The 25,338-nt window shown below is 54.6% G+C and overlaps 1 protein-coding gene across 1 annotated transcript in view; it reads left to right on the top strand.

The window, feature by feature from the left end:
- Positions 1-25,338, top strand: part of Dlgap2 (discs, large (Drosophila) homolog-associated protein 2) — a 463,794-nt gene that overhangs the window by 420,303 nt on the left and 18,153 nt on the right. The window contains exons 9-12 of the mRNA XM_013024218.1: positions 2,617-2,836; positions 17,883-18,223; positions 18,990-19,031; positions 24,187-24,272. Of these exons, the coding sequence (XP_012879672.1) occupies positions 2,617-2,836; positions 17,883-18,223; positions 18,990-19,031; positions 24,187-24,272 (689 nt within the window). The remainder of the gene's footprint in view (positions 1-2,616; positions 2,837-17,882; positions 18,224-18,989; positions 19,032-24,186; positions 24,273-25,338) is intronic.

The following is a 25,338-nucleotide window of genomic DNA, read 5'->3' as shown; positions in this document are numbered from 1 at the left end:
TCCTCCTTGTCCTCCTTGTCCTCCTCCTCCTCCTCCTCGTCCTCCTCCTCTTCGTCCTCCTCCTGCTCCTGCTCCTCCTCCTCCTCCTCTTTGTCATCCTCCTCCTCGTCCTCCTCCTCCGCGTTCTGTAGACAAGGCTGGCCTCACTAGCGTGAGGAGTGTGTAAGCAATGTGTAAGCGATGCCAGGATGAAACCAGAGACCTCCAGATGGGAGTGAGATGTGAGCAAACAATCAGAACGTTTGTTTCCCTTTGAGGGAGATGTTAATTCCTCAACCATTGTTTTCCGCTGGGCACAACCAGTGGGGACTTTCCTGGTACTTTAAGCGATCTTGACAAGCCGGGTGTGCAAGGAGCTCTGGGTGGCCTCACCTCACAGCCCTAAAATCCCTGCCGAGGCAACCCAGGAAAAGGCAAGAAAGCCCCCTCCGTGGTGGGGGAAGCTGAGAGACAGGCAGAAGAGGGGTAGGGGAGCAAGGGGGTGATAGGAGAACCCATTTTGAAGTGACAGCCACTACATAAGAGCAGCGAGCATGGTCACAGAACTTCCCCACGGTCCTGAGTGTAAAGACGCACCATCAGGTATAGGAGAGCCTGAGAGTATACCACTTAGTGGGCTGGGGTCACCGTGTGTGCACGGTCACCCCTGTGTGCACGGTCAGCCTGTGTGCACGGTCACCCCTGTGTGCACGGTCACCCCTGTGTGCACGGTCACCCTGTGTGCACGGTCACCCTGTGTGCACGGTCATCCCTGTGTGCACGGTCACCCTGTGTGCACGATCATCCCTGTGTGCACGGTCACCCCTGTGTGCACGGTCATCTCTGTGTGCACGGTCACCCTGTGTGCACGATCATCCCTGTGTGCACGGTCACCCCTGTGTGCACGGTCACCCCTGTGTGCACGGTCATCCCTGTGTGCACGGTCACCCCTGTGTGCACGGTCACCCTGTGTGCACGGTCACCCCTGTGTGCACGGTCACCCTGTGTGCACGGTCACCCTGTGTGCACGGTCACCCCTGTGTGCCCTGTGTGCACGGTCACCCCTGTGTGCACGGTCACCCCTGTGTGCCCTGTGTGCACGGTCACCCCTGTGTGCACGGTCACCCCTGTGTGCACAGTCACCCCTGTGTGCACGGTCACCCCTGTGTGCACGGTCACCCTGTGTGCACGGTCACCCCTGTGTGCACGGTCACCCCTGTGTGCACGGTCATTCCTGTGTGCACAGTCATCCCTGTGTGCATGGTCACCCCTGTGTGCATGGTCACCCCTGTGTGCACGGTCACCCTGTGTGCACGGTCATCCCTGTGTGCACGGTCACCCCTGTGTGCACTTCCAACCATGTCTTGAGGTGCTCGTGTGAAGTAAGGTGAGGGAAAGCCATGACCTGAGCATGTAGTTGTGTCCAGCGGTGGAAAGGGGAGTCCATGGGGAGCTGTGGCTGGCCCCTCGATGGCCATCCTGGCCGTCTGTTCTGAGCCCGATGGCTGGAGCTGGAGGAAATCACGGCACTCGGGCTGGATGGGGTCTGAGACACCTGGTTGTGGCAGCTGTACAGCTGTAGCAGCAGGGAGGAGGCGGCAAGGTGCACAGGGTGGCTGGTGGTGTGGCTGGGCCCGGACGGCCCCAGAGCCCTGGCCACAGCGGGCGGGGCGGCAGAGGCAGTGGCAGGTGTGGGGGACACTTCCATTCCCTGAGCTCTGCTCCATGCTTGGTGCTCCTGGGTGTCCTCAACCCTGCCCCTCAATGCTGCTGCGTCTGGGTGTGCTAGCACAGTAAGATACGCTGTGGAGGGACCTGCGGCTGAGCACCAGCCTTGTGCCCCCACCCAGGACGTCATCCTGAGTCACCAGCCCCATTTCTGCTGCTGCTGTGCCCGCAAGTCCTGTGCCTCTCCCATTCCTCCTCCACACTTCATTTCTGCAGTTTGCTTTCCTGGATCTCCATGTGGAATCTCTGCCTTTGGCGGAGGGACAGAGCGATGGTGTCGCTGTCAGGACTCGGGGTGGGGGGGCCTGTCCTCAGGCTGTCCACCTGGGCAGCCTGGCCTCCTGCAGGACCTGCACGTCTGTTGCTTTATCTGCTGCGTGAGCAAATAAAGTCCTCGCCGCGAGCAGCGGGTGGCAGGGCCTGGGCTTCAGGCTGAGCGCCTTGATTCATGCAGACAGAAACTGAAGTGCAAGCAGACATTGCTTCTCCACCAGAATTCGGCTTTGCTGCTGTGGCGGCGAGAAGGGCGGGAGCGTGACGATGAGCCACACCCTGAAAAGCAGCTAAAAGTAGCTTGTGCTCTTAATTGAGTGCTCACCTCCCCGGTGGTCCCCAGAGCCGTGTGGATGGCTGGAGCCTGGGACGGAGACTCAGCGGGGGGCCGCGCAGGCGCTGCTCTGCCCCGGAGCTTCTCACAGCTCCGCAGGCTCCGGCTCCCACTTGTGACGGCCAGCAGCCCCCTCGAGCACCCCGCCAACTCTCGGAGTGGGCTGGCTCCTCGCCGCTTTATAAGGAATAGCCCCTGGGTGGTTTCTCAAGCCTCCGCCGGCTGTGCTGAAGAGTGAGCCGGTGGAGGAGCGCGCGGGGCGGGAGGCAGTGCGGTAACGGCTGTGCTCTTGCCTGTCCTAGATGAGCGAGGCCGAGGTCAATGGGCAGTTTGAGTCGGTGTGTGAGTCCGTCTTCAGCGAGGTGGAGTCTCAGGCCATGGACGCCCTGGACCTGCCGGGGTACTTCCGCACGAGGAGCCACAGTTATCTGCAAGCCATCCAGGCTGGCTACTCCCAGGACGAGGAGTGCGTTCCCATGATGACGCCCTCCAGCGTGGCTGCAGCCATCAGGTCCACAGCAGGTAGGAGACGGCTTCACATGCCCCGCAGGGCACCCGGCGCGCAAGGTTCACCCCGGGCAGGCGCCCCTCCCGTCCGGAGGACTGACTCTGCCCCACCTAACTTCCCACACACTTGTGACACGGGGGTCACGTGTGCAGCTGCGTGTTCCACGCTTACATTCTGAAGAATTCCTCTAGAGGTGACCTTTCTCTTATCTCAGAACAAACTCTGCAAATCAGATTTCCCTAAAATAACCCAGGGTCTGGGAGAAAGGAAGCGCGGCCCGGGGTTGGGCAGTGACTGAGCGTCGCAGTTCTGCAGACGGCAGCGAAGTCCCGGTGGCCGCGCGGTGACCCGCTCTGCCGGGCCCAGCCTCCGTCTCTGCAGCTCAGGAGCCACAGCTGTGATTCACTGCACTAGAGCAAATCAGTCGTTAATGCAAATTCCCTCACTGACAGGGCTGGCAGGATTCAGTGTCAGATTCCTTCAGTTCTTGTAGAAAACCACAAGCACCCCTTAGAAAATTTACCACCTAAGCTAAATCCCTCTGCCTAAGACTTCACCACACAGTTACTATTTACATAACACCATGAATATACATGGCCTGGAGAAAGCCATAAAACACAGGCGCAGGAAAAGCGTGAGGCGAGAGGCCATGACAGAAGCCAGTGGCAGGGTGAGGTGTCCCGAACGCGCACTCCGGGGCGCTGCCGCCATCAGAGGGACTTAGGGGCACCTTCTCGGGAGATGAACAAGGTTGTTTCTGGCACACAGCACGGAGGCAGGGAGGGGTCGGGAAGAGGGGCAGAGGCATCCGGAAGGAGACAGCCAGGGAGGCTGCGGCGGTTCTGATGTGAAGGAGGGCTTTAGCAAACGTGCACACGGCGAATCACAAGCCCTGGACACTGGGTGCAGAGCCCTCTGCACCCATGGCCCTCCGGCGCAGGCTGTGGCCGAATGAGCTCGCTCCAGTCCTGCTTTGCGCATCGCTGTGTGAGACCTCAGGCCCGTTGGCTCTCCTGGTTGTTTCTGAGGTGTTCAAAGCCAGCAACATCCGTGAGTCGTGGTTCTGTGCTAGGCTGTGGCCACTGTGCGACAGATGTGCATGGGTGTGGCGCTGTCCTCAGTGCAGGGGTCCAGACAGCAGAGAACGGTGTGGAAAGCCCAAGATTGCCGCACAGCCGCGGACTCACACAGGGCCGTGGATGCATGCAGGACTGTGGACATGCATGCAGGACCGTGGACATGCATGCAGGACCGTGGACATGCATGGGGTACTGCCAGGGCCGGCGGGCAGCCTCGGCTCTGGCTGCCTGCCAGATGTCCTGGTCACGGCATTCCTCCCCTCGGGGGAGCCCCGGCCCCCCTCTCGTGCTCCACCCCCGCCTGAAAACAACAAATGGGCGGCAGGGAGGAAAAGCGTTTACCCCACCGCCGCCCCGCTGAAGAGCAATGCCGAGAAGCCGGACACGGTGGCTCACACACTTAACGCCAGCCCTCCGGAGGCAGAGTCAGGAGCATCCTCCGTTCCAGAGCAGCCTGGCTCTTTGTCAGGCCCTGCCTCAACATACAAAGCAAGGCAAGGAAGTGTAGCCCTTCTGAGCTCACGGCTCTGTGTTCGGTGTTTGCTGATGTCACGCACAAGCAAGTGAGCAATTACGCACTTTCACGGTCGTCAGAAATGCTTTGAGACAATCATTGCCTAATAGAAAATGGCTTTTCTGTTTTTATGGCTGTCATTGTGGAGAGAATAGAAATAAAACACGTTTCATCGAGATAGTACAAAAACCAAGCAGAGGTTGAGTTTCTGATTTGTGTCTGCCGTTCATCATTTCTGACCATGCGCTGCATATTCCAAAATCTACACCATGAACACATTCTCAAATGTTTCTATTCTGTGTTCACTGGGTCTCAAGCTTCCGGGTCAGACCTCTGGACTACGCGGGGAGCGCCACACTGTGGGGTCAGTGAGTTCCACAAGCACAGGAAGGAAAGCCAGGTGCACGGCCTTGGGGCTACCCATGCTGCCGATTCACCACGAGACCCCACCGCGGGGCCAGGAGACCCCAGCGCGGGGCCAGGAGACCCCACCACGGGGACACGAGACCCCACCACGGGGACCACGAGACCCCACCACGGGACACGAGACCCCACCACGGGGACACAAGACCCCACCACGGGACCAGGAGACCCCACCACGGGGACACGAGACCCCACTGCGGGGACACGAGACCCCACCGCGGGGCCAGGAGACCCCACCACGGGGACACGAGACCCCACCACGGGACCAGGAGACCCCACCACGGGGACACGAGACCCCAACGCGTTGACCACGAGACCCCACCACAGGGACACGAGACCCCACCGCGGGGACACGAGACCCCACCGCGGGGACACGAGACCCCACCGCGGGGACACGAGACCCCACCGCGTTGACCACGAGACCCCACCGCGGGGACACGAGACCCCACCGCGGGGACACGAGACCCCACCGCGGGGACACGAGACCCCACCGCGGGGCCAGGAGACCCCACCGCGGGGACACGAGACCCCACCGCGGGGACACGAGACCCCACCGCGGGGACACGAGACCCCACCGCGGGGACACGAGACCCCACCGGGCCAGGAGACCCCACCACGGGGACACGAGACCCCACCGCGTTGACCACGAGACCCCACCGCGGGGACACGAGACCCCACCGCGGGGACACGAGACCCCACCGCGGGGACACGAGACCCCACCGCGGGGACACGAGACCCCACCACGGGACACGAGACCCCACCGCGGGGACACGAGACCCCACCGCGGGGACACGAGACCCCACCGCGGGGACACGAGACCCCACCGTGGGGCCAGGAGACCCCACCACGGGGACACGAGACCCCACCACGTTGACCACGAGACCCCACCGCGGGGACACGAGACCCCACCACGGGGACACGAGACCCCACCGTGTTGACCACGAGACCCCACCGCGGGGCCAGGAGACCCCAGCGCGGGGCCAGGAGACCCCACCGCGGGGACACGAGACCCCACCGCGTTGACCACGAGACCCCACCACGGGGACACGAGACCCCACCACGGGGACACGAGACCCCACCACGGGGACACGAGACCCCACCACGGGGACCGTGAGACCTGCTATGAGTACTCTAAGGATGGCCAACAATTGGTTCTAATCTTTCTTCACTAAGTACAAGTTAGATGGATGCAGCACAGCCTATTAAATCAGATTAAGAAAAATACCAAAGAAATGAAATGCCCAACTGGCAAAGCAAGTGCGATGGGAAGCTACCCAAATACATGGAGAATGCCGGTGGCATCCGGGCCGGACTTCAGACCTCGTCCAGAGCTGCGTGCCAGCGCAGCAAGTGGATCAGTCATTCGATACGCGAATATTTCTTATGTTATAAAATGAGTGTGTGCGTGTGTGTAGACAGAAGGGTCAGGCTGGCAAACTGATTTTCTTTTATGGCTTTAAAAGTAGTTTTCTTCCACAGTTACAATAATATTTCATGCAAGGGAACACTTGGAAATAAATCCAAATATTATTTTCAAAAACATCTCAAAGTGAATATTTTGAAGAACAATACTCATTTAAACACATTTGTCTATGCAAACTAGAAAAATAAAAGTTGGCATTATTATTAGATTGTCTTACCTTGTACAATGTAGAAACATAACTTTAATGTTTACATAATAAATTAAATATCGGATGTGTGCAGGAAATATTTACCAAGAGCGTCCAGGAGTGCAGTAGAGATTGTCTCCTAGGCACCACGGTGCATGCTCTGGCAGAAGCCGTGTGTCCAGCAGGAAGTCTGTATTGCTCACACCCTGCAGCCACCTGGGGACGTGGCTGAGGAAGCCCCATTCCTCTGGCCTCCAGGAGCCCAGACGGGGTCACAGGCTGGACAGACGGCTCTCTCCTAACTCCCGCCCACAGCTCCCTCATTATGAAAAGCAGCTCTCTTGGTTAATGTCCTTTCCTTCAATGAACTGGTTTGGAAAACATCTAACTTCCATTTCACACTTGTATCCCTCCTCACCTGTGGAATGATCTATCAAGTAGATTCACTTGTCTGAATATGGCACTGTGAAGGGAACTACCTAAGATTAAGATAGAATGACTGTTCTCAGGCCAGAACCCCCTCAGTGTGTCACAGCTGGTTCTGGAGGTCAGCAGAGCTCAGGGACGGTGCAGGAGCCGGTGCAGACTTGCTTTCTTTGCGCTGCCCATGTTTCTGTACTATGTTACCTCTCTGGGGTGTGACCCTGTTCTCAAGACAGATACTTGCTAACACACAGGACAGGCATCTCTTCAATGGTGCTGGGGCCTTTAAACTTCACTTCTTTCCAAGCTCTTCATGATTGCAACATGAAATGTGCACAATTGCTGACCAAGGAGTTGTTAGTTCAGGTCTGGCAAGCCACAGACAAAACTCCCACAAAGCTATAGGTCCCGGGGAACCACAAACTCCCCAGAAAGGTAGAAGAAAGCCATCAGTGCCTGAAGAACAGAAATCAACAAAGAACAACAACAAAAATCACATGTGGACACTTCTTACTTTAAGATATTTAAAAACAGCCCAAAGCGAAAGCATCTTGCAAGTCAGATTAAGAGCTGGAATTCTGTTTGTGTTGTGAGCAGATCTCGGTGCAGTCGCCTGAGATTGCAGAAACCTTGGATCCTGGTCTTTGGCCTCAGACCCAGAGTCTGGTGATGGACCACAGCTGAGACACTCCACGACTCTGGCAACGTTTGGAGACTGAGATGCTGGGGTCCTCAGATACAGAGAAGGTGGACGGAGGCTGGGGAGGCCAGGGCAGCGTCCGGAGTCCTGAAGATGCTGTGCGTGGGCTGTGCTGAGGTTTCAGGACTGGGGAGGACTAGCTGGTTTACTACCTGGCCAGGCCTAGAGGTTGAGCCAGGACTCCAGGAGGCCCTGGAGGAAAAGGCCAGAACAGTGAAGGACCTGCACCTCAGCCCAGGTCTGCACAGCGTGGAGCCCACCACAGGGCTCCAGACAGAGAGGGACATCATGGATTGAGTCCTCTAGGATCCCTACGCTGAGGCCTTATGCTAACTTAACTCAAGGCCATATATGGAAAGAAGCCTTTCCAGAGATGAGTTAAGGCCCCATCACCAGCCGGCCCTCACCCAGGACTGGCCGAGAGGACACAGGTGACACCACGCCTCAAGGCCGTGGCAGCCTCGGAGGAGCCTGGCAACCTCTGCCCTCCAGAGCTGTGAGAGAGGGGGCAGCCTCCATCCGGGCCTCAGACCGCAGGCCCCAACCCGCTAGGCATGGAAGGTCTCAGAGGTGATATGCTAGAACCACGTGTCCCCGACCCACTAAGCACAGAAGGTCTCAGGGACGAGATGCTGGAGCCACATGTTCCTGACCTGCTAGGTACAGAAGGTCTCAGGGATGAGATGCTGGAGCCACGTGTCCCCAACACACTAGGCATGGAAAGTCTCAGGGATGTGATGCTGGAGCCACGTGTCCCCCACCCTATAGACATGGAAGGTCTCAGGGACGAGATGCTGGAGCCGCATGTCCCTGACCTGCTAAGCACAGAAGGTCTCAGGGACGAGATGCTGGAGCCACGTGTCCCCCACCCTATAGGAACGGAAGGTCTCAGGGACAAGATGCTGGAGCCACGTGTCCTCAACACACTAAGCACAGAAGGTCTCAGGGATGAGATGCTGGAGCTGCGTATCCCCAACCTGCTAGGCATGGAAGGTCTCAGGGATGAGATGCTGGAGCCACGTGTCCCCAACACACTAGGCATGGAAGGTCTCAGGGATGAGATGCTGGAGCTGTGTGTCCCCTACCTGCTAGGCACGGAAGGCCACAGGGACGAGATGCTGGAGCTGGGTGGCCTGCTCCACATCAAGCCTAGGCCTCTGGCAAGGTTGACGAAGGCCTGGATGATGGCCGGCTGGTGCAGACAGCCAGAATGGCTTTCAGAGGAAGCTCAGCGTGACTGGATGGGATCCAGGTGCCCTGAGGCAGCCTCACCTCCATCCTGAAAAGGTGCAAAGAGCTGGAGGGCCACGGAGGGGTGGGTGACGTCATCAGCTGTCCGTGCCTGCAGCCACACACGCACTGGCCCGAGAAGCCACTGCGGAAAGCAGGAGCAGGAGAGAAGCATCTGGTGGCCAGCACCCCCCCCCCAGGCTGCAGCAACAGATGGAAATGACCTGTGGGAGCTCAGACACGGCTGGGACTGGGGGAAAGCTCCTTCCCAGAGGACAGCTGCTGCTGTCACAGAAGGGCGCATGCCAGATGCTCCCTCCAACTGGCCGCTCCGGGCTGAGAGCGGAGGATCATGGTTCAAAGCTAGCCAGGCAGGAACGCCTCCAATAAATTACAAGAAAGCCAGAAGTGGCACCGTGGCTCCAGTGAAAGAATGCAAGCCTTGAGCAAAGAGGCTCGGGGACCGCGCCCAGGCCCTGAGTTCAAGCCCCAGTACTGGCAAAAAATAAAATTAAGCTCCTGCCAAGGCTCAGTTCTAAAGTTTCTCATACTCCATCTTGTAGTAGTTTCAAAGTTTCAGTCTGACATTGATGTCTTTGATCCATTTTAAGCTGATATTGGTACAAGGTGACACACAGATCCAAATTTAGTTTTCTGCATTTAGACATCCACTTTTCTCAATGCATACTTTTTGTTCTCATGTCAAATATCGGATGACTATCCTGGGCTTATTGCCGACTCTTATAGTCAATTGCATTTGTTCAGGGCCTGTTTTAGTGCCAGCACTGAGCTGTTTCTGTTATTATAGCTCTGTGGTACAGTTTGAGGTCTGGAATTGTGATACCACAAGCATCATTTTTTTTAATTTTTTTTATTGTGAGAATACTGTACAGAGGAGTTACAATTACGTGGGCAAGACTTTTTTTTAAACAGTTTTCGCTACAGAGGTATTTTACTTCTCGGTTAGGTATATTCCTAATTTTTTTGGGGGGGGGTCGGACATAGGTCTTGAACTCTGGGCCTGGGTACTGTTCCTCAGCTCTTCAGCACAAGGCTAGTGCTCTACCACTTGAGCCACAGCACCAGTTCTGGCTTTTGTCTGCTTATGTGGTGCTGAGGAATCGAACCCAGGGCCTCAGGCATGCGAGGCAAGCATTCTACCCCTGAGCCACCTTCCCAGCCCTTGAAATATTTTTTTTTTATAAATGGAATTGTTTTCCTGATCTCCCTCTCTGCCTGCCCATTGTTGGTGTTCAGAAAAGCTTCTGAGTTTTGTGGATTCGTTTTGTATCTTGCTACTTTGTCAAAGTTATTGATAAGCCCTGGGAGTCAGAGTCCTTTAGATATAGGATCATGTTGTCTGCAAACAGGGATGGTTTGACTTCTTCTGTCCCTTTTATGTCCTTCTCTTGTCGATTGCTCTGGCTAGGAATTCTAGTATTACATTAAAAAGGAGTGGAGAGAGTGGACATACTTGCTTTAGTTTTTCACCATTCAGCATGAGTTGGCTGTTGATCTGTCATATATAGACTTTATTATTTTGAGGTATGTTCTTTCTATTTTCTTGCTTCTCCATAGCCTTTAACATGAAGGGACACTGGATTTTATTGAAGGCTTTTTCTGCATCTGTTGAGCTAATTTTGTGATCCTTGGCTTTGGCTGAGTTCATGCAGTATATTACATTGATAGATTTGTGTATATTAAACCAGCCAACCCACTTGATCATAATGAATAATTATTTTTTGTCAGTTGTGGGGCTTGAACTCTTTGCTTGGGCGCTGTCTCTGAGCTCTTCAGCTCAAGGTAACTGCTCTGCCACTTAAGCTACAGTCCCAGCTGTTTTCTGATGGTTTGTTGGAGATAAGAGTCTCACAGACTTTCCTACCTAGGCTGGTTTTGAACTGTGATTCTCAGATCTCAGCCTCCTAAGTAGCTAGGATTACAGGCGTGAGCCACCGACACCCAGCATAATGAACAATGTTTTTAATTAGTTGTTGAATTTTTTTCCATCATGGGGCTTTAATCAGGGCTTGGGTACTGGCCTTGAGCTCTTTTGCTGAAGCCTAGCGCTCTACCACTGTGAACCACAGTGCCACTCTTGGTTTTCTGGTGGTTAATTGGAGACAAGAGTCTCGTGAGGACTTTTCTACCCAGGCTGGCTTCAAACCACAATCTTCATATCTCAGCCTCTTGAGTAGCTAGGATGACAGGCGTGAGCCACTGGCGCCCGGCAGTTGTTGGATTCTTTTTGCAAGTATTTGATTAAGGAGCTTTGTGTCTGTGTTCATCAGAGCATTTGTCTATAGTTTTTTTGATCATTGAGTTTCTACTTGGTTTGGGGATGATTGTTACCCTGGCTTCATAGAATGATTTGGTAGCAGATCTTCCATTTCTATTGCAAGGAAAAGTTTGAGGAGTATTGGTGTCATTTTGTCTTTAAATATCTTAGAGAACTTAGCTGTGAATTCATCGGGACCTGGACTTTGCCACATTGGGAAATTCTTTACTACGTCACCAATCCCAGTGCTTGTTATATATCTGTTTAAGTGATTTACATATCTTTTCACTCAACTAGTATGTCTCTAGGAATTTATGCATCTCGACTAGATTTTCCATGTTAATTGAATATGGTTTTCAAAGTGGCTCTCATAAACTTTTGGACTTCTTGGGTGTTCATTGTGATATTTACATTTTCATCTCTAATTTTGTTAATTTGGGTCTTTTCTCTCTTTTTTGACATATTGTCTAAGGTTTTGTTACTGTTATTTTTTAAGAACCAGCTTTTTGTTTCATTGATTCTATATATAGTCTTTTTTAGCTTCTAATTCATTGATTTCTGTCCTAATCCTTATTATTTCTCTCTGGTAGTTTTTGGTTTAGTTTGTTCTTGGGATTTTTTAGAAGCTTTCGTTGTATCATGAGGTTATTTACTTGAGCAATTTCTGTTTTCCTTTTTTTTATTCCAGACTGAGACTCAAACTCAGTGTCTGATGCTTTCACTCACTGTCTATGGTGGTCTACCACATGATCCATGCCTCCAACTCCTCTATTTTCTTTATGTAGGCACTTAGAGATGTGAACTTCCCTCTTAACTCTGCCTTTACTGCTATCCCAGAGGTTCTGGAGTTGTTTTCGTTTTCCTTTTCATTAGATTGTAGCAGATTTCTGATTTCTTCCTTTATTTTCTTCAGTGACCCAGGTGTGTTGTTTACACAGTAATTCAACAGTGTATGGGGAATTTTCTGTGGTATCTTTTGCTATTGAGTTCTAGTTTAATTCCATTGTGATCGGGTAGAATAGAGGGAGTTATCCCAATCCTTTTGTACTTGCACGGGGTTGTTGAATGTCCGAGGATAGGATCTATTTGGGAGAATGTTCCCGGACTGACTGCTGAAGGAAGGGATCTGAATTGAGTGGATCTTGGGTGGAATAGCCCACAGATGGCTATTAAGTCCATTCATTCAATTCAGAGGCTTCTTTGCAGATTTTTTGTTTGGTTGGCTTGGCCTTTGATGAGAGTGGGGTATTGAAGTCTACCTCTGCAGTGTTACTGTGTTAGTTAGGATCTGTCATATTCTGCAAGTCTATGAGCGTGGCAAGCATCACTTGGTACATAAATATTAACCACAGTGATCTCCTCTGTAGATGGCTCCCTTGTTACTGCGTGCTGGCCTTCCTGGCCTCTTCTCACTGACTTTAACGTGAAGTCTGTTCTGTGAGATAACAGTGTGGCTGCTCCTGCCTTCTTGCATGATGCGGCAAAAGAAGTTTTGTTTCATTCCTTCTCTTGGAATTTGTGTTTATCTTTGATTACGCATTGTTTCTTGGAGACAAGTAGCTGGGTCTTGATTTTGATCCAGGCTGCTGCTGTACATCTTTGGATTGGAGAATTGATCCCATTGATATTTAACATGGTAATGAGGAAATGTGTTGTATTTCCTGTCATTTTGTTGTTTTCCTGTTGTTTGCTTCCTTCTGCGTCTTATTTTCTTAAGCTAGTTCTCTAGTGATTTTTTTAAATTTTTTTATTATTACTATAAAGATGATATACAAAAGAGTCAGGTAACGAGTACATTTTGGGATGTCTCCCCTTCCCTTACTCTCTCCCGGTATTTCCCACCCATCCCTGCCCACAGGCTGTACAGTTCATTTTCAGCAGTGTCTAGTGAGTCCCATTGCTGCATTTGTTCACCCCTCCTCACCCTCCCAACAGATAAACAAACAAGACAAAAAGAAAACCAACAAAAACAACAGCTCTTGTTTCCATTTCCTGGATTCATTTCGATAAGTCTTATTTATAGGCATCGCACCTTTGTGTTCGTCTCCTAGGAGTATCTTCTTGTGTGAAGACTGAGAGTCTTCTGGGGATTTTTATTCATTGCTGCTTTTCTTTGATTTTGATTGCCTTCTTCAGTATCCTTCAGTACCCTTTGTAGCCCTGGCTTAGTTTTCATGAATTCCCTTAGTTTTGTTTACCAAGGAAGGTTTTAGTTTAACCATCAATTGTGACTGTTTAGTTTTGCTGGGTATCCTAGTTTAGGTTGGCAGTTCTTGTTCGGAGCTTGAATTGTACCAATCCAGACTCTCCTTGCATTGAGAATTTTATGGGAAAATCTGCAGTTATTCTAATCTTCTTTCCATTTTAATAAAGTTCCCTCTTTGATTTTGCTGCCTTTACAATTCATACCTTGTTTCTTTTTTTGTTTTTTTATTAATAAGTTTTTTATTGTGAAAATACTGTACAGAGGGGTTATAATTACATGAGCAAAGTAATGAGTACATTTCCTATCAAGCATCGTTGCCTCCTCCTTTGTTTTTCCCTTACCATCCCTGCCCTCCCATCTCCAGGAATACACTCCCCCCCCAAAAAAAAAGTTGTAAAGTTCATTTTTTGACATAGCATCTTGTACATCTCACTATTGCAATGGGTCCACCTGTAACCCTATTTAAACAATTTGTTTTTTCTTTTCTCCTCCCCAAATTATACCGACATCATTCCTTGTTTCTTAAGTCCAGAGTTTTCACAAATGATGTGTCTAGGAGTGTGTCTTCTCTGGTCTTGCCGCTTGGAGTTCTGTACCCCTTTATCAGATGGGTCAGGTTCTCCTTCAGATTGAGGGAATTTGATGGTATTATCTTGTTGAATACATTTGCAACACCTTTAATTTTCAATTCTTCTCCCTCATCTATTCTGATTATATGAAGATTTGATCTGGCCAAATCCAGTAGTTCTTGAATAGCCTTTTGATATGTTCTGAGTAGCCTGTTTGCCCTAACTTCTCTGCTTTCTCTTCAACTCCTGATATCCTGTTTTCCACTCCCTTTGTTCTATTTCCTTTGCTTTCAGTTTGTGCCTAAAATAGGGAGCTTCCCAGCCTCTTACTGCTGTAATCATGTACATCCTGCATTTTCCTCATTTTGTCTTGCTTTTTGTCCACCTTTTCTTGGAATTCTAGTTGTTCACAGCTCTGTTCTTCCATTTGTGGTTTTATTTTGTTGGCCATTTCTCTCAGCGTGGCGTTAGTGATTCATCTTCCCTCTCCCTGGCATTCTCCTCTGTGCTGCTGGTGGTTTGGGGAGTGGCAAGTTGTCTCCTTCGATCATGGCTTTCGTGATCTTTCACTGTGATGTACACTTCTGGGTCCAGGGCCTGTAAAGACTTCGGTGTGGGACTAGATTTCCATCCTGATTGGGAACGGGGACGTGAGCGCTTCACCACGGTGTTGGCAGGGCTTGGTGCCGCACTCCCCCCAGGGCCCCTGCGGGCCTCCCTCCGGGGAGAAAAGAGTGTGGAGAAGCTGTGCTCACTGCTGTCCCACTGCCCTCAGAGAGCCCTGGGCCACAGATGGTCGGAGCGGCGCCGCGTGCCTCAGGTTCTCTGACATTCGCCAGGCCTCTGAGCCTTCAGGCCTGAATGGTCAGTCTGTACTGCTTTGTCGGGAGATCCTTGGGAGGTCAGTTGCGTGGGCAGAAGGCTGTGTGGGTCAGCTTGCTGTCATACAATGTGCTGTGAGGATCCACACTGCATGGAAACACATACTCTACGAAACCACACACCCTGAGGACACATAAACCATGAGAAAACATCCTGTGAAAACAGGTATGACCTGAGAACACGCATGAGCTGCCAACATACGTGACCTGAGAACACGTGTGAGCTGCCAACATACGTGACCTGAGAACGCATGTGACCTGAGAACATGTATGAGCTGCCAACATACGTGACCTGAGAACGTGCGTGTCCTGAGAACATGCGTGATCTGAGAACATGCATGACCTGAGAACATACATGACCTGAGAACACATGTGACCTGAAAACACACATGACCTGAGAACACACGTGACCTAAGAACACACACTGGAAGACACCAGTCATCAGAAGACATATTGTGACAAGATACATGCTGTGAAGACAAACATCCTATGAAGGTGTGCACAGAAATGACACACAAATAAGAATAAACACGTGATTTTGAACATACTGTGAAATATACATATAATCATATAAAATGATATTTATCAAAATGAACTCCAAGAAATGTAAACATGAGGGTTTTTGGTTTCTTGTGGGTTTTTTTCTCCTTTCTCGCTATTTTTATTATTATTATTTCTGGGCCTTTTGTCCTGTATGTACGTTTATCTGGGGGAGCACAGAAATGGTGGGACAAAAGCCAACAAATGCAGCAGTGATACTCACTAAACACTATGTTGAAAATGAACTGTACAACTGTTTGGGGGTGAGGGGCCAGGAAGGGAAAACTAGGAGAAAATAAGGGAAGAGCTGGCACTGTTCAAAAAGAAATAAACTCATTACCTGACTTACATAATTGGAACCCTGCTGTATATCACCTTTACAATAACAATAAAGATAAATAAATATACTGTTGAGATATACACACATATACACAAACACATACACCATAATGACAGATCCTGAAGTCACACGCTCGATGACTATGTCCATGGTTAGGAGTGACAAACTCTGAGGACACAGGCACTTCGAGATGTATGCTCTGATGACGCATGAATGCTGACTAGAGTTGCACAGGTGCACACTGTAAAGCGAATGCGCTGAGGACACGCACCTGATGATGACTCACACTGCATGAGTTGTGAAGACGCACGCACACTCCTTTAATACAAACACACCACTAGGGCACCCCCAGGGATGCCCATACTGTCGCACACACTGAAGACGCAGCACATGAAGAATTGCAGGATGGGCAGGTGTAGGAGGGATGCAGTCAAGATGCATTCTGTTCAGACCTGACATGTTGAGTTGTAATGCCGTTGTACCACGACTTAAAAAATGAAAATGTCTCTAAAGAAATTTACATCATAATTACTATACTGCTAATTATGTGCCAATGGACACACTGTACTGAGATTTCGCACGTGTGTGTTGGTAGGCCGCGCTGTATCTGAGGAGGACGGCTGCTCAGCCCGCCTGGCCCAGTGACGGGTGGACACGGGAGCGTGGGCCTCGCCCAGCACAGTTCAGTCTTCCCAGCCCCCCTCCCGCCCCTGCCATGCCCAGAGGGTCACAGGTGGTGGTGACAAATCCATTGTGAAGTTCAGATTTGAAACGCATGTTTTCAGAATGTCTCCTCTAAGTGGAAAGCATTCTTCTTCTTTTTTTTGGCAGTCCAAGGGCTTGAACTCAGGACTTGGGCGCTGTCCCTGAGCTTCTTTGCTCAAGGCTAGCGCTCTACCACTTGAGCCACAGCACCATTTCAGCTTTTTCTGTGTATGTGATACTGAGGAATCGAACCCAGGGCTTTGTATCTGCTAGGCGAGCCCTCGGCCACCTTCGCAGCCCAAGTACCCCATTCTCAAAGAACAGAGGGAAAGCTGTGTCCTTCAGCAGAGAACAGAAGTCTGTCTGTCTCCCACTTTAGTGTGTGTGGGGACCCATGTGCTCTCCTGGGCAGGGGAGCCCAGGTGGTCTGGGCCTTGCACTTGGAACTTTCCACATGTAAAAGTTGGTTTGTTTTCCATTTTTTCTTGTGAAAATACAAGCTCTCACTGGAGTCTGTGATATTTAAATGTTTTAAAATGAAAATAGAAAGTGTCTCAAAGTAAAACAGCTGTCAGCACTTTCTTTCACTGACTACAGGATGCTAAATGGTAGTTGGACCATAATTTCTTGCTAATTAACACGTTCCAAATCATCACTTCTGCGGGTGACCTCAACGCGGCCTTGGAACTTGTATGGCCACGTCGTGTTTTGTAACTTCAGGGGAAGGATTGTGTGTGTGTCTGCGGGGTGTGACTTCTCTGTCCCTTTTGATTGACACGTGTTTGGAGACGAAGGTTTAATTAGAGCATCCACATGGCTGCAGTCTTTTATGTTGAGTCTTTTGCCTTCCAAGTTTGGTTTCTCGAGTGCTGGCTGCCTCATTTAGGCATTCACAGGCTTGATTACAGTAATTCCTCTACTCTGCCCTCCTTGAGGCTCTAACCAAGAGAGGGCGGCAGACTGGAGTGCTGCTCCTGCTCTCCAGGAGCACAGCAGCACTTGCCTTTCAAAATGTATTCTCTCTTGATTACGTATTTGTGCTTCATGCCACAGTTAGTGTCAGTCTTGAAATCTGCTTGTGTGTGGCCCTGCAGCTGGCACTGATCACACGGGCGGCGCACGCGCCCCACTCAGGCCCCTCGGCAGCGTGCTCCGCTCCTCACCCACCAACGTCCTCCCCGGGACGTGCGTGCTCCAGCCCCTCCCACGGCGTCTGTGAGCCCCTGAAGGGTCCTGGGGCCTCTCGCTCCACGCTGCACCCGGGACAGTGAGTCTGCACCAGGCCAACCACAGGCGTGCCTCGCCAGCTCCCTCCAAAGGCCTGGCTGCACTGCCTCTCAGGAAAAGGGCAAGAATGGGCCAGGCTGGAGAGCCCCTCCCGGGAGGAGAGGCAGACCCCAGGCCATCTGCATCGATGTCTCTGCATGGGAGCTGTCATGGCATGGCTCCCGCGGCTGTCTTAGGCCAGAGGTTCGAGAGCCCCTTGGTGACGGTTTGGCCATGCCAAAGCCGGGCCGGGCGGGCGGAGGGCGCACCGCTGAGCTCTCTCCTTTCTCTTCCAGCGGCCACCTATGCCAACTACAAGAAGACGCCCCCGCCAGTGCCCCCTCGGACCGTCTCGAAGCCTCTGATCTCAGTGACGGCCCAGAGCAGCACGGAGTCCACGCAGGACGCCTACCAGGCTCAGAGGATGTCCCCGTGGCCCCAGGACACCCGCGGCTTGTACAACTCCACAGACAGTTTGGACAGCAACAAGGCCATGAGCCTGGCTCTGGAGACGGCCGCCGCACAGCGCCACGCGGCCGACAGCCAGAGCGGCCCCATCCGGACCAGCGACAAGGCCATCCTGGTGTCCAAGGCCGAGGAGCTGCTCAAGAGCCGCTGCTCCTCCATCGGAGTGCAGGTAGCCCCCTCTGCTGCCGCCGGCTGCCACACCGAGTGAATCAGAGCTCGAGCCGCAGCCCTGGGGAGCCGCAGAGCCCACCGCAGGCCCAGCGTGCTGCGTGCACGCCCCTGCCAGCTGCACCCCGAGGCCCCGGCGGGGGCGGCCTGGCTCACACCCGCGACGCCCTTGGGACTGGTGCCCTATGGGGGAGGGGGCACACCGCGAGTGGGTTGTGTGGGTTGTTTTAGCTCTTCGGTTCCTAAAGGGTCCCGGGGGTGGTGAGGACGGGCTGAGGCGGGCACCGCCGGGCGGGCGTGTGGCCGAGGCCCTGGCCGCGGATGCCGCGAGGTTTTGGACCCCTCTGGGTGACTGGCCCGGCTAGGCCCGGGACGTCTGTGCGTGTGCACACAGCAGTGCCACTCCTTTCTGACACGGCGGCTGCCGGCTCTGGCTCCTTTCTGTTTCCGCGAGCCTGCTTTAAAAGCAAGGAGGTGCTTGAATCCAGAGCCAGGCCCACCGCTGCCACCACCACCGCCGGTGCCACCTGCCCAGCCCAGCGGGGCGGCTTCGCAGAGCCGCCCATCGAGGGAGGCCGTGGCAGGTCGCCGCTTGCTTCCTCCACCCCCCACCAAGCCGCGTGCGGTGGGTGTTAGAGGTCAGACCCGCGGGAGGCCGGCCCCTCACACGGGCCTGGGAGGCCAGTCAGGACAGGCAGCCGTGGGGCACCGGCCCGCTGGCCTGGGGCGGGGCCAGGTCTCCACTGTGGCTTCATTGTTTTGTTTAGGACTCTGAATTCCCAGAGCACCAGCCATACCCAAGGTCAGATGTAAGTACCGACTGTCTCCAAAGCCACGTGCGCATGACGTTCACCCACCCCCTTCTTGGGTTCCTCATCTGACCGCCCTCTCCCCTCTCCGTCCCGTCCCTATGTGCCAGGCTCTCTGCTAGGTGCTCCGTCCTGCTGCACGGACCCTGGGCATCACAGGGTGCAGACCAGCCCCGTGGAGGAGCGCGGGCCGGGCTCACACCACGCAGCCCGGGGCGCCCAGAGCTCTCCTCTCCAAGGAGGGACAGCCTGTGTGTCAGCCTCACCGTCCTTCCCCGCCTCACCTCACGCCTGGGCCCAGCCTGGGAGCTCTGCCCCGGGCGGAGGCCCACGCCTCCTGCGTCTCCCTGTCCTGTCCGTGGACAGCAGCCTCCCACACCACGTGGTGGGCCGCTGCCTCCTCACCCCAGCACCTAGCACAGCCCCTGGCACAGAGCGAGTGCTACCTAAGTGTTGAGTGCGTGAGTAGATGGTTGAGTGCCGGGTGCCTGGTGGAGACTCCTGTGAGCCATGTTTAACAGTGGTTTATTATTTGAGCTCATAACATCACAATTGTCAAAACGAAGTCAGTGGAAAAGCTGAAAAAAAATGTAATCAAGAAGTGTCTGGATTTTAAAAATAGCCAGAGAAATTGGGTGCGACTGGGAGACTTTGTCCTGAAAGAGTAGAGAGCAAAGACTGGGCGCGACCCGGACATTAAGCAGGGCAGACCCCAGTACGAAAGATGGCGTCAGGGCTCCCCAGACAGAGCAGAAGGAAGTGAGTCCGTCTGTGGACAAGTCTCCGTGTCCCACGCGGACGGGTGCCCTTGCTCACGGCAGTCCCGTGTAGTCCTGCGTGCAGTGTCGCTGGTCCCTGTCTGTGTGTGGGCCAGGGGAGGCCGGGGAAGCCGGGGAGGCCGGGGGAGGTCGGGGAGGCCGGAGGAGGCTGGGGAGGCCGGGGAGGCCGGGGAGGCCGGGGGAGGTCGGGGAGGCCGGGGTCAGAGCAGAGGCCGGGGGAGGCCGGAGGAGGCTGGGGAGGCCGGGGAGGCCGGGGAGGCCGGGGGAGGTCGGGGAGGCCGGGGGTCAGAGCAGAGGCCGGGGGAGGCCGGAGGAGGCTGGGGAGGCCGGGGAGGCCGGGGAGGCCGGGGGAGGTCGGGGAGGCCGGAGGAGCAGGGGAGGCCGGGGAGGCCGGGGAGGCCGGGGGAGGTCGGGGAGGCCGGGGGTCAGAGCAGAGGCCGGGGGAGGCCGGAGGAGGCTGGGGAGGCCGGGGAGGCCGGGGCCGCAGCCCCGCCCGCGCCGCCCTGCTCCCTAAAGCTGCAGACCCGTCCTGTGCCCGGCCCGGCCTGGCCCCCTCAGGGCCCGCGGGCATGGAACGCTGGCACGCACCTCTGTCCTGCCGCTGGTGGAGGACAGCTGGCCACGGCCTCTGCGCCTGAGGACGGCCCCGCCCAGCCGAAGCCCCGCCCAGCTGAGGCCCCTGCCCCCCCCCCCGCGTTCCCTGCGACTCCCGGCAGTCATGGCTGGGCAAGGAGGCTGCTCCGGCTGCCAGGCGCCATTTGTGAGTGCAGTGCCAGGCCCCACCCGGCTGGGCGCCCTGCGCGGTGCAGCAGTCACAGGCTAGAGCAGATCTGAGCCCGCTCGGCTCCGTCCAGTGTGGGGCCCGGTGAGGGTCCCAGCCACCCCCTCCCCGCTGTCCGGCCCAGCCCAGCCCGGGGACACAGGCAACTCCTCCGTGCAGGCCGCTGTCCCTGGAGACACGCCGGGGCCAGGGCCGCCTCATCTGCTCCCGCCGCTCGGCCTCCCCACACGCGTGTTTGTTCCCATTGGTGCGTGGTACCTGCTTGCGGGGCAGCCCCGTCGCCACGTGACTGTGTGTGTGAAACTGTACGGACCCTTCAGTGGACGGGGTTCCCGTGAGGCTCTGGGGCCTGCGCTCTCTGTGCAGTGAGCACGGCGGCCACCATCCCGGGCAGGCTGTGAGATGCGATGAGGGTCCCGGGGGGTCGCGTGATGACGTCCTGTGCCAGGCGGACTCCGGCCCCCCAGACACCCGCACCTGCCCCAGGCCCGGCCCGCTGGCCCGCTCTCCGCTCAGGCTCCAACCTCCCAGGGCAAAGGGCCAGCAAATCACACTGCTCGCCAGGCCGTGGACGTGTCCCCGAGGAGGGCAAAGGTTTGGGGTCAGTGCTTGGTCCAGGCTAGTGGGGAGTCCCACGCCAGCCCCAGATTCACCCCTCGGCTCCTGTAGGAACCAGGCTCAGGCGGGACCCCTCTGGGAACCTGGCCCAGGGCTAGACAGCACCGGGGTGCAGGGGTGGCCTGTCCTGCCCCAGCCCAGACCCCACAGGGTGAAGGCGCACACCCAAGACACTCCAGATTCCTTGCTTCTTACACGGACGGAACACAACATCCTCCCGGCCCAGCTCCACGAAGGCCCCGGCACAGCCAGGAAGAGCCGCGCGTGGCCGCCGGCACAGGGCTGCGTCCCCCTCAGCCGCTTGTTTGTGTCCTCCTCCCGTTGATCCGGCCCCTCACACACGGCCCCTGCTTCTCAAAGGGTTCGTTCACAGTGCTCACACGCAGTGAGCTCCTAGAAGTAACTCCTAAAACCCACCTCTGCTGTGGCCAGAATTCCCCCAGGAAGGAAGTTCCTCAGGCTCCATTTCCACTGCACAAAGCTAATTGTTCACCTTGCCCTACATTTGCTTGCTTTTTTGTCTCCTATAAGGCTTCTCTTCTCTGAGAATTTCTGAAACTAACAAATGTTTCGCTCCTTCTGCCACATGGGGATTCGCCTTCCCATATGGAGAATGTCACTGCTTGCTGAAAAGTTACATGTTCAAGCATTTTGGAACTGGCAGCATGTATCAACTGCACTCTCCTTTACATGCATGCGTGTGCCTGCGCTCTCATTTACCACACACACGTGTGCCTGCACCCCCGCCATGCATGCGTGTGCCTGCGCTCTCCTTTACCACACATGCATGTGCCCGCATTCTCATTTACCACACACGCGTGTGCCTGCACTCCCGCCATGCATGTGTGTGCCTGCGCTCTCCTTTACCACACACACGTGTGCCTGCACTCCCGCCATGCATGCGTGTGTGTATGCCTGTGCTCTCACTTACCAGGCGTGTGTGCATGTGAACCTCCCAGAGATGCTCAGAGCATCTCTCTTACTAAAAGGACCATGCGAGTTGAGTTCACCCATGTCTTACAACCAGAGCGATGCAACACAGTCCCCTTTGTGTGGATGGGTCATGCACGAAGATGGATGTGGACATGAGTGTGTTCATAAGCTTGCACTTAAATACAAACATGGCTGTTTTTATAGCCACATCGTAGTAATGACAGAAAACCAGAAATCATCAAATCACCCCTGCACTGACAGCTCTTAATCGTGTGCACTTAGAGCACAAGGTGGCTCCGTGTGTCCTGGCGGGGAATTTTAAATGTTGATTTTTCGTATGAGCTTCTGGTAGGAAGTATGAATAATCTCCGTGTTCTGCAAGATATAAGATGCGAAGGCCAGGGCCCACTTAAAACCACCAAAAATGGTGGCCCCCAACAGGAAGCGAGGAGCGCCACCACAGACTCAGTCCGTCTGCTGGCTGTCGGGCAGGCACCACTGATGACCCCAGCTCCACACATCGTTAGAACTATGCCAGGAGACACAGCGAGGGGCAGGAGCTCTGGGTCCCCCGTAGCCCACTGGGGTGGGTGCAGAGCAGGGCTCTCGAGAGAGAAAACCTGGCAAGAATCCTGGTACAGCCCCAAAAAATCTGTGTGTCCTTGGGAGTGTTCGGCCCTTTTCTGGTGCCCAGGCGGTTAGTGAAGCCAGGCACAGAGGGCTGTGGTATGGTGACCGCAGCCGTGCGTGGGCCACGGAGTCCCTGGACCCTGCCACATAGCCATCCACAGCCGAGGCCACCATGCTGCCCAGCCCCGAGCGAGGGGCTGCCTGCACGCGGCCCCTGTCCACATCGGGAGACGCGCCCACCACGCTGCCCAGCCCCGAGCGAGGGGCTGCCTGCACACGGCCCCTGTCCACATCGGGAGACGCGCCCACCACACTGCCCAGCCCCGAGCGAGGGGCTGCCTGCACGCGGCCCCTGTCCACATCGGGAGACGCGCCCACCACGCACCCACCATCTTTGTGTGGTGCCTTGCAATGAGTGGCATGTTTTTTTCTTTTTTTTTTTTTTTTGGTCATGGGGCTGAACTCTGGGCCTGGGCGCTGTTCCTGCGGTCTTCAGCTCAAGGCGAGCACTCTGCCCCTTGAAGCACCACTTCTGGCTTTCTGAGTGATTTATTGGAAATAAGAGTCTCATGAACTTTCCTTCCCCAGGCTGGCTTTGAACCGCGATCCTCAGATCTCAGCCTCCGAGTAGCTAGGATGACAGGCACAGTGGTGGGAAGGGTGAGTGAGTGCAGAAACACAGAAAAGTAAAAGTAAAAGTGAGCCTCAGTTGTTACGATTTCAGTTTGGAGCCGAAGTCCTGTGGATAGCTTTGGTGAGGTTTTTGTGAATGGAGCAGCTTTGCCGGCCTGATTTCAGAGCCCGGGGCGCTGTTCCATTCTGTTTTGCTTTCTTCTGACACTGTTCTGTGCGAGCACTTCCTTGCGTGGGAGCTTCCCATGAGGTGATCACGAGTGCCTTGGGATGGAGTTGGGGCCTGGGCCGGGACGCCTGGCTTCGTCCTGACCTGCTGCCCACCTGCAAGCGTCCAGCATCTGTGAGAGGCCCGGAGCAGAGCCAGCCTCCGTGTTTCAGTGACTGCTTCTCCCCTCCCCTGTGTCTGTCTGTGGATGCCGCCATCCGTACTTCTGTTTTCTGTTGTCCCTAGCCCTGCCTGGTCCGCCTCCTCCACTGTCAGCGTCCTGTGATAATGCACCCCAACACAGCCAGCTCCTACCTGAGCTGTACGAAAGCAGCTCATTTGCATATATTCAAAAGACTAAAGTCAGTCTTGAGTTCAAGTAGTTCTGTGACTTTTGACAAAACCCAGTCTCGATGTAAGTATACAGCCCGAGAGCATCTCCCCACCATGACCTGGGACAGGTCATCTGCCACTCACCAGACACATGCACAATTACAGCAAAAGAACGAACGAGAGAATGCTCTCTGGTCCATGTCCTCTGTTGTTCTAAACCAACTTTCTGTGTTGAATTAGGTGGAAACGGCCACCGATTCGGACACGGAGAGCCGAGGGCTGCGGGAGTACCACTCGATCGGCGTGCAAGTCGAAGACGAGAAGCGGTAACTCACCCCTTTTGCATGGGCATCGGTCATCGGCGCCTGGGGAGGGATGGTCGTAGACCCACACCCTCCATCTGGACGGCCCAAGTATGACTCGCCTTGCGCGACCGTCTTGTTTTGCACAAAGCCAGGGAATAATTCTCTCGGAAGTAATTTACCACCTGTGAAGTAGCACAGCTCCCAGTCCAAGAAAGCACATCCTCCGGCCAAAGGAGAAAACCGTCTGAGGGCAGAGAAATATGCGCGCCTGCCTTCTAATCTAAGAGTAAAGAGGCAGACAGACACAGAGAGCATGCGGTGGCATCAGCTAGTTCTCGGAGGCGTCTTGCTTCAAAGGCAGTACTCGGAAATGTAAAACATAGACCTCAGTTACAACAGCTGGTTTTCTAATGAGGGCAGAATGGCTATTTTAGCTTGTATTTGAGGACTATGTGCCACTAGCTGCACAAACCAGTGTCACTGAGAGCCCGCATCATGAGTTGCAGTGACCCCAGTGACAGCCCCGAAGGGTTTCAGAGCCCAATCGACAAATTAAATTGCGAGAAAGTCAGCGCGTGAGTGAGCGTCTGCCCTGGTCAGGAGTCAGCGTGTGAGTGAGCGTCTCCCCCGTCGGGGGTCAGCGTGTGAGTTGGCGTCTCCCCCGTCGGGGGTCAGCGTGTGAGTGAGCATCTTCCCCGGTCAGAAGTCAGAGGAACGTGAGTTAGCGTCTCCCCCAGTGGGCCGGGAACCGGGATCGCCTCTGCCCCGGGTTCCTGCCTGGCAGCTGTGCTGCCAAGAAGCACAGAGCCACGAACATGGCTGTGAGCACCTCAGAACTCAGACACACATGACACAGATGTGCGACCTGTGTGTGCCACACAGAAAGACGCCGCAGACACAACATGGCCACGCGCAGCCACACACACACCTGTGTACACACACTCCCGTCCACAGATGTGCCATGCACAGTGACACACACACACACCTGTGTACACACACTCCCCTTCCACAGATGTGCCATGCGCAGTGACACACACACACACCTGTGTACACACACTCCCCTTCCACAGATGTGCCATGCACAGTG

Source organism: Dipodomys ordii, unplaced genomic scaffold (assembly GCF_000151885.1).
Source record: "Dipodomys ordii isolate 6190 unplaced genomic scaffold, Dord_2.0 Scaffold74, whole genome shotgun sequence".
Taxonomy (NCBI): Eukaryota; Metazoa; Chordata; class Mammalia; order Rodentia; family Heteromyidae; genus Dipodomys; species Dipodomys ordii.
This window is presented reverse-complemented; position numbering and strand designations above follow the sequence as displayed.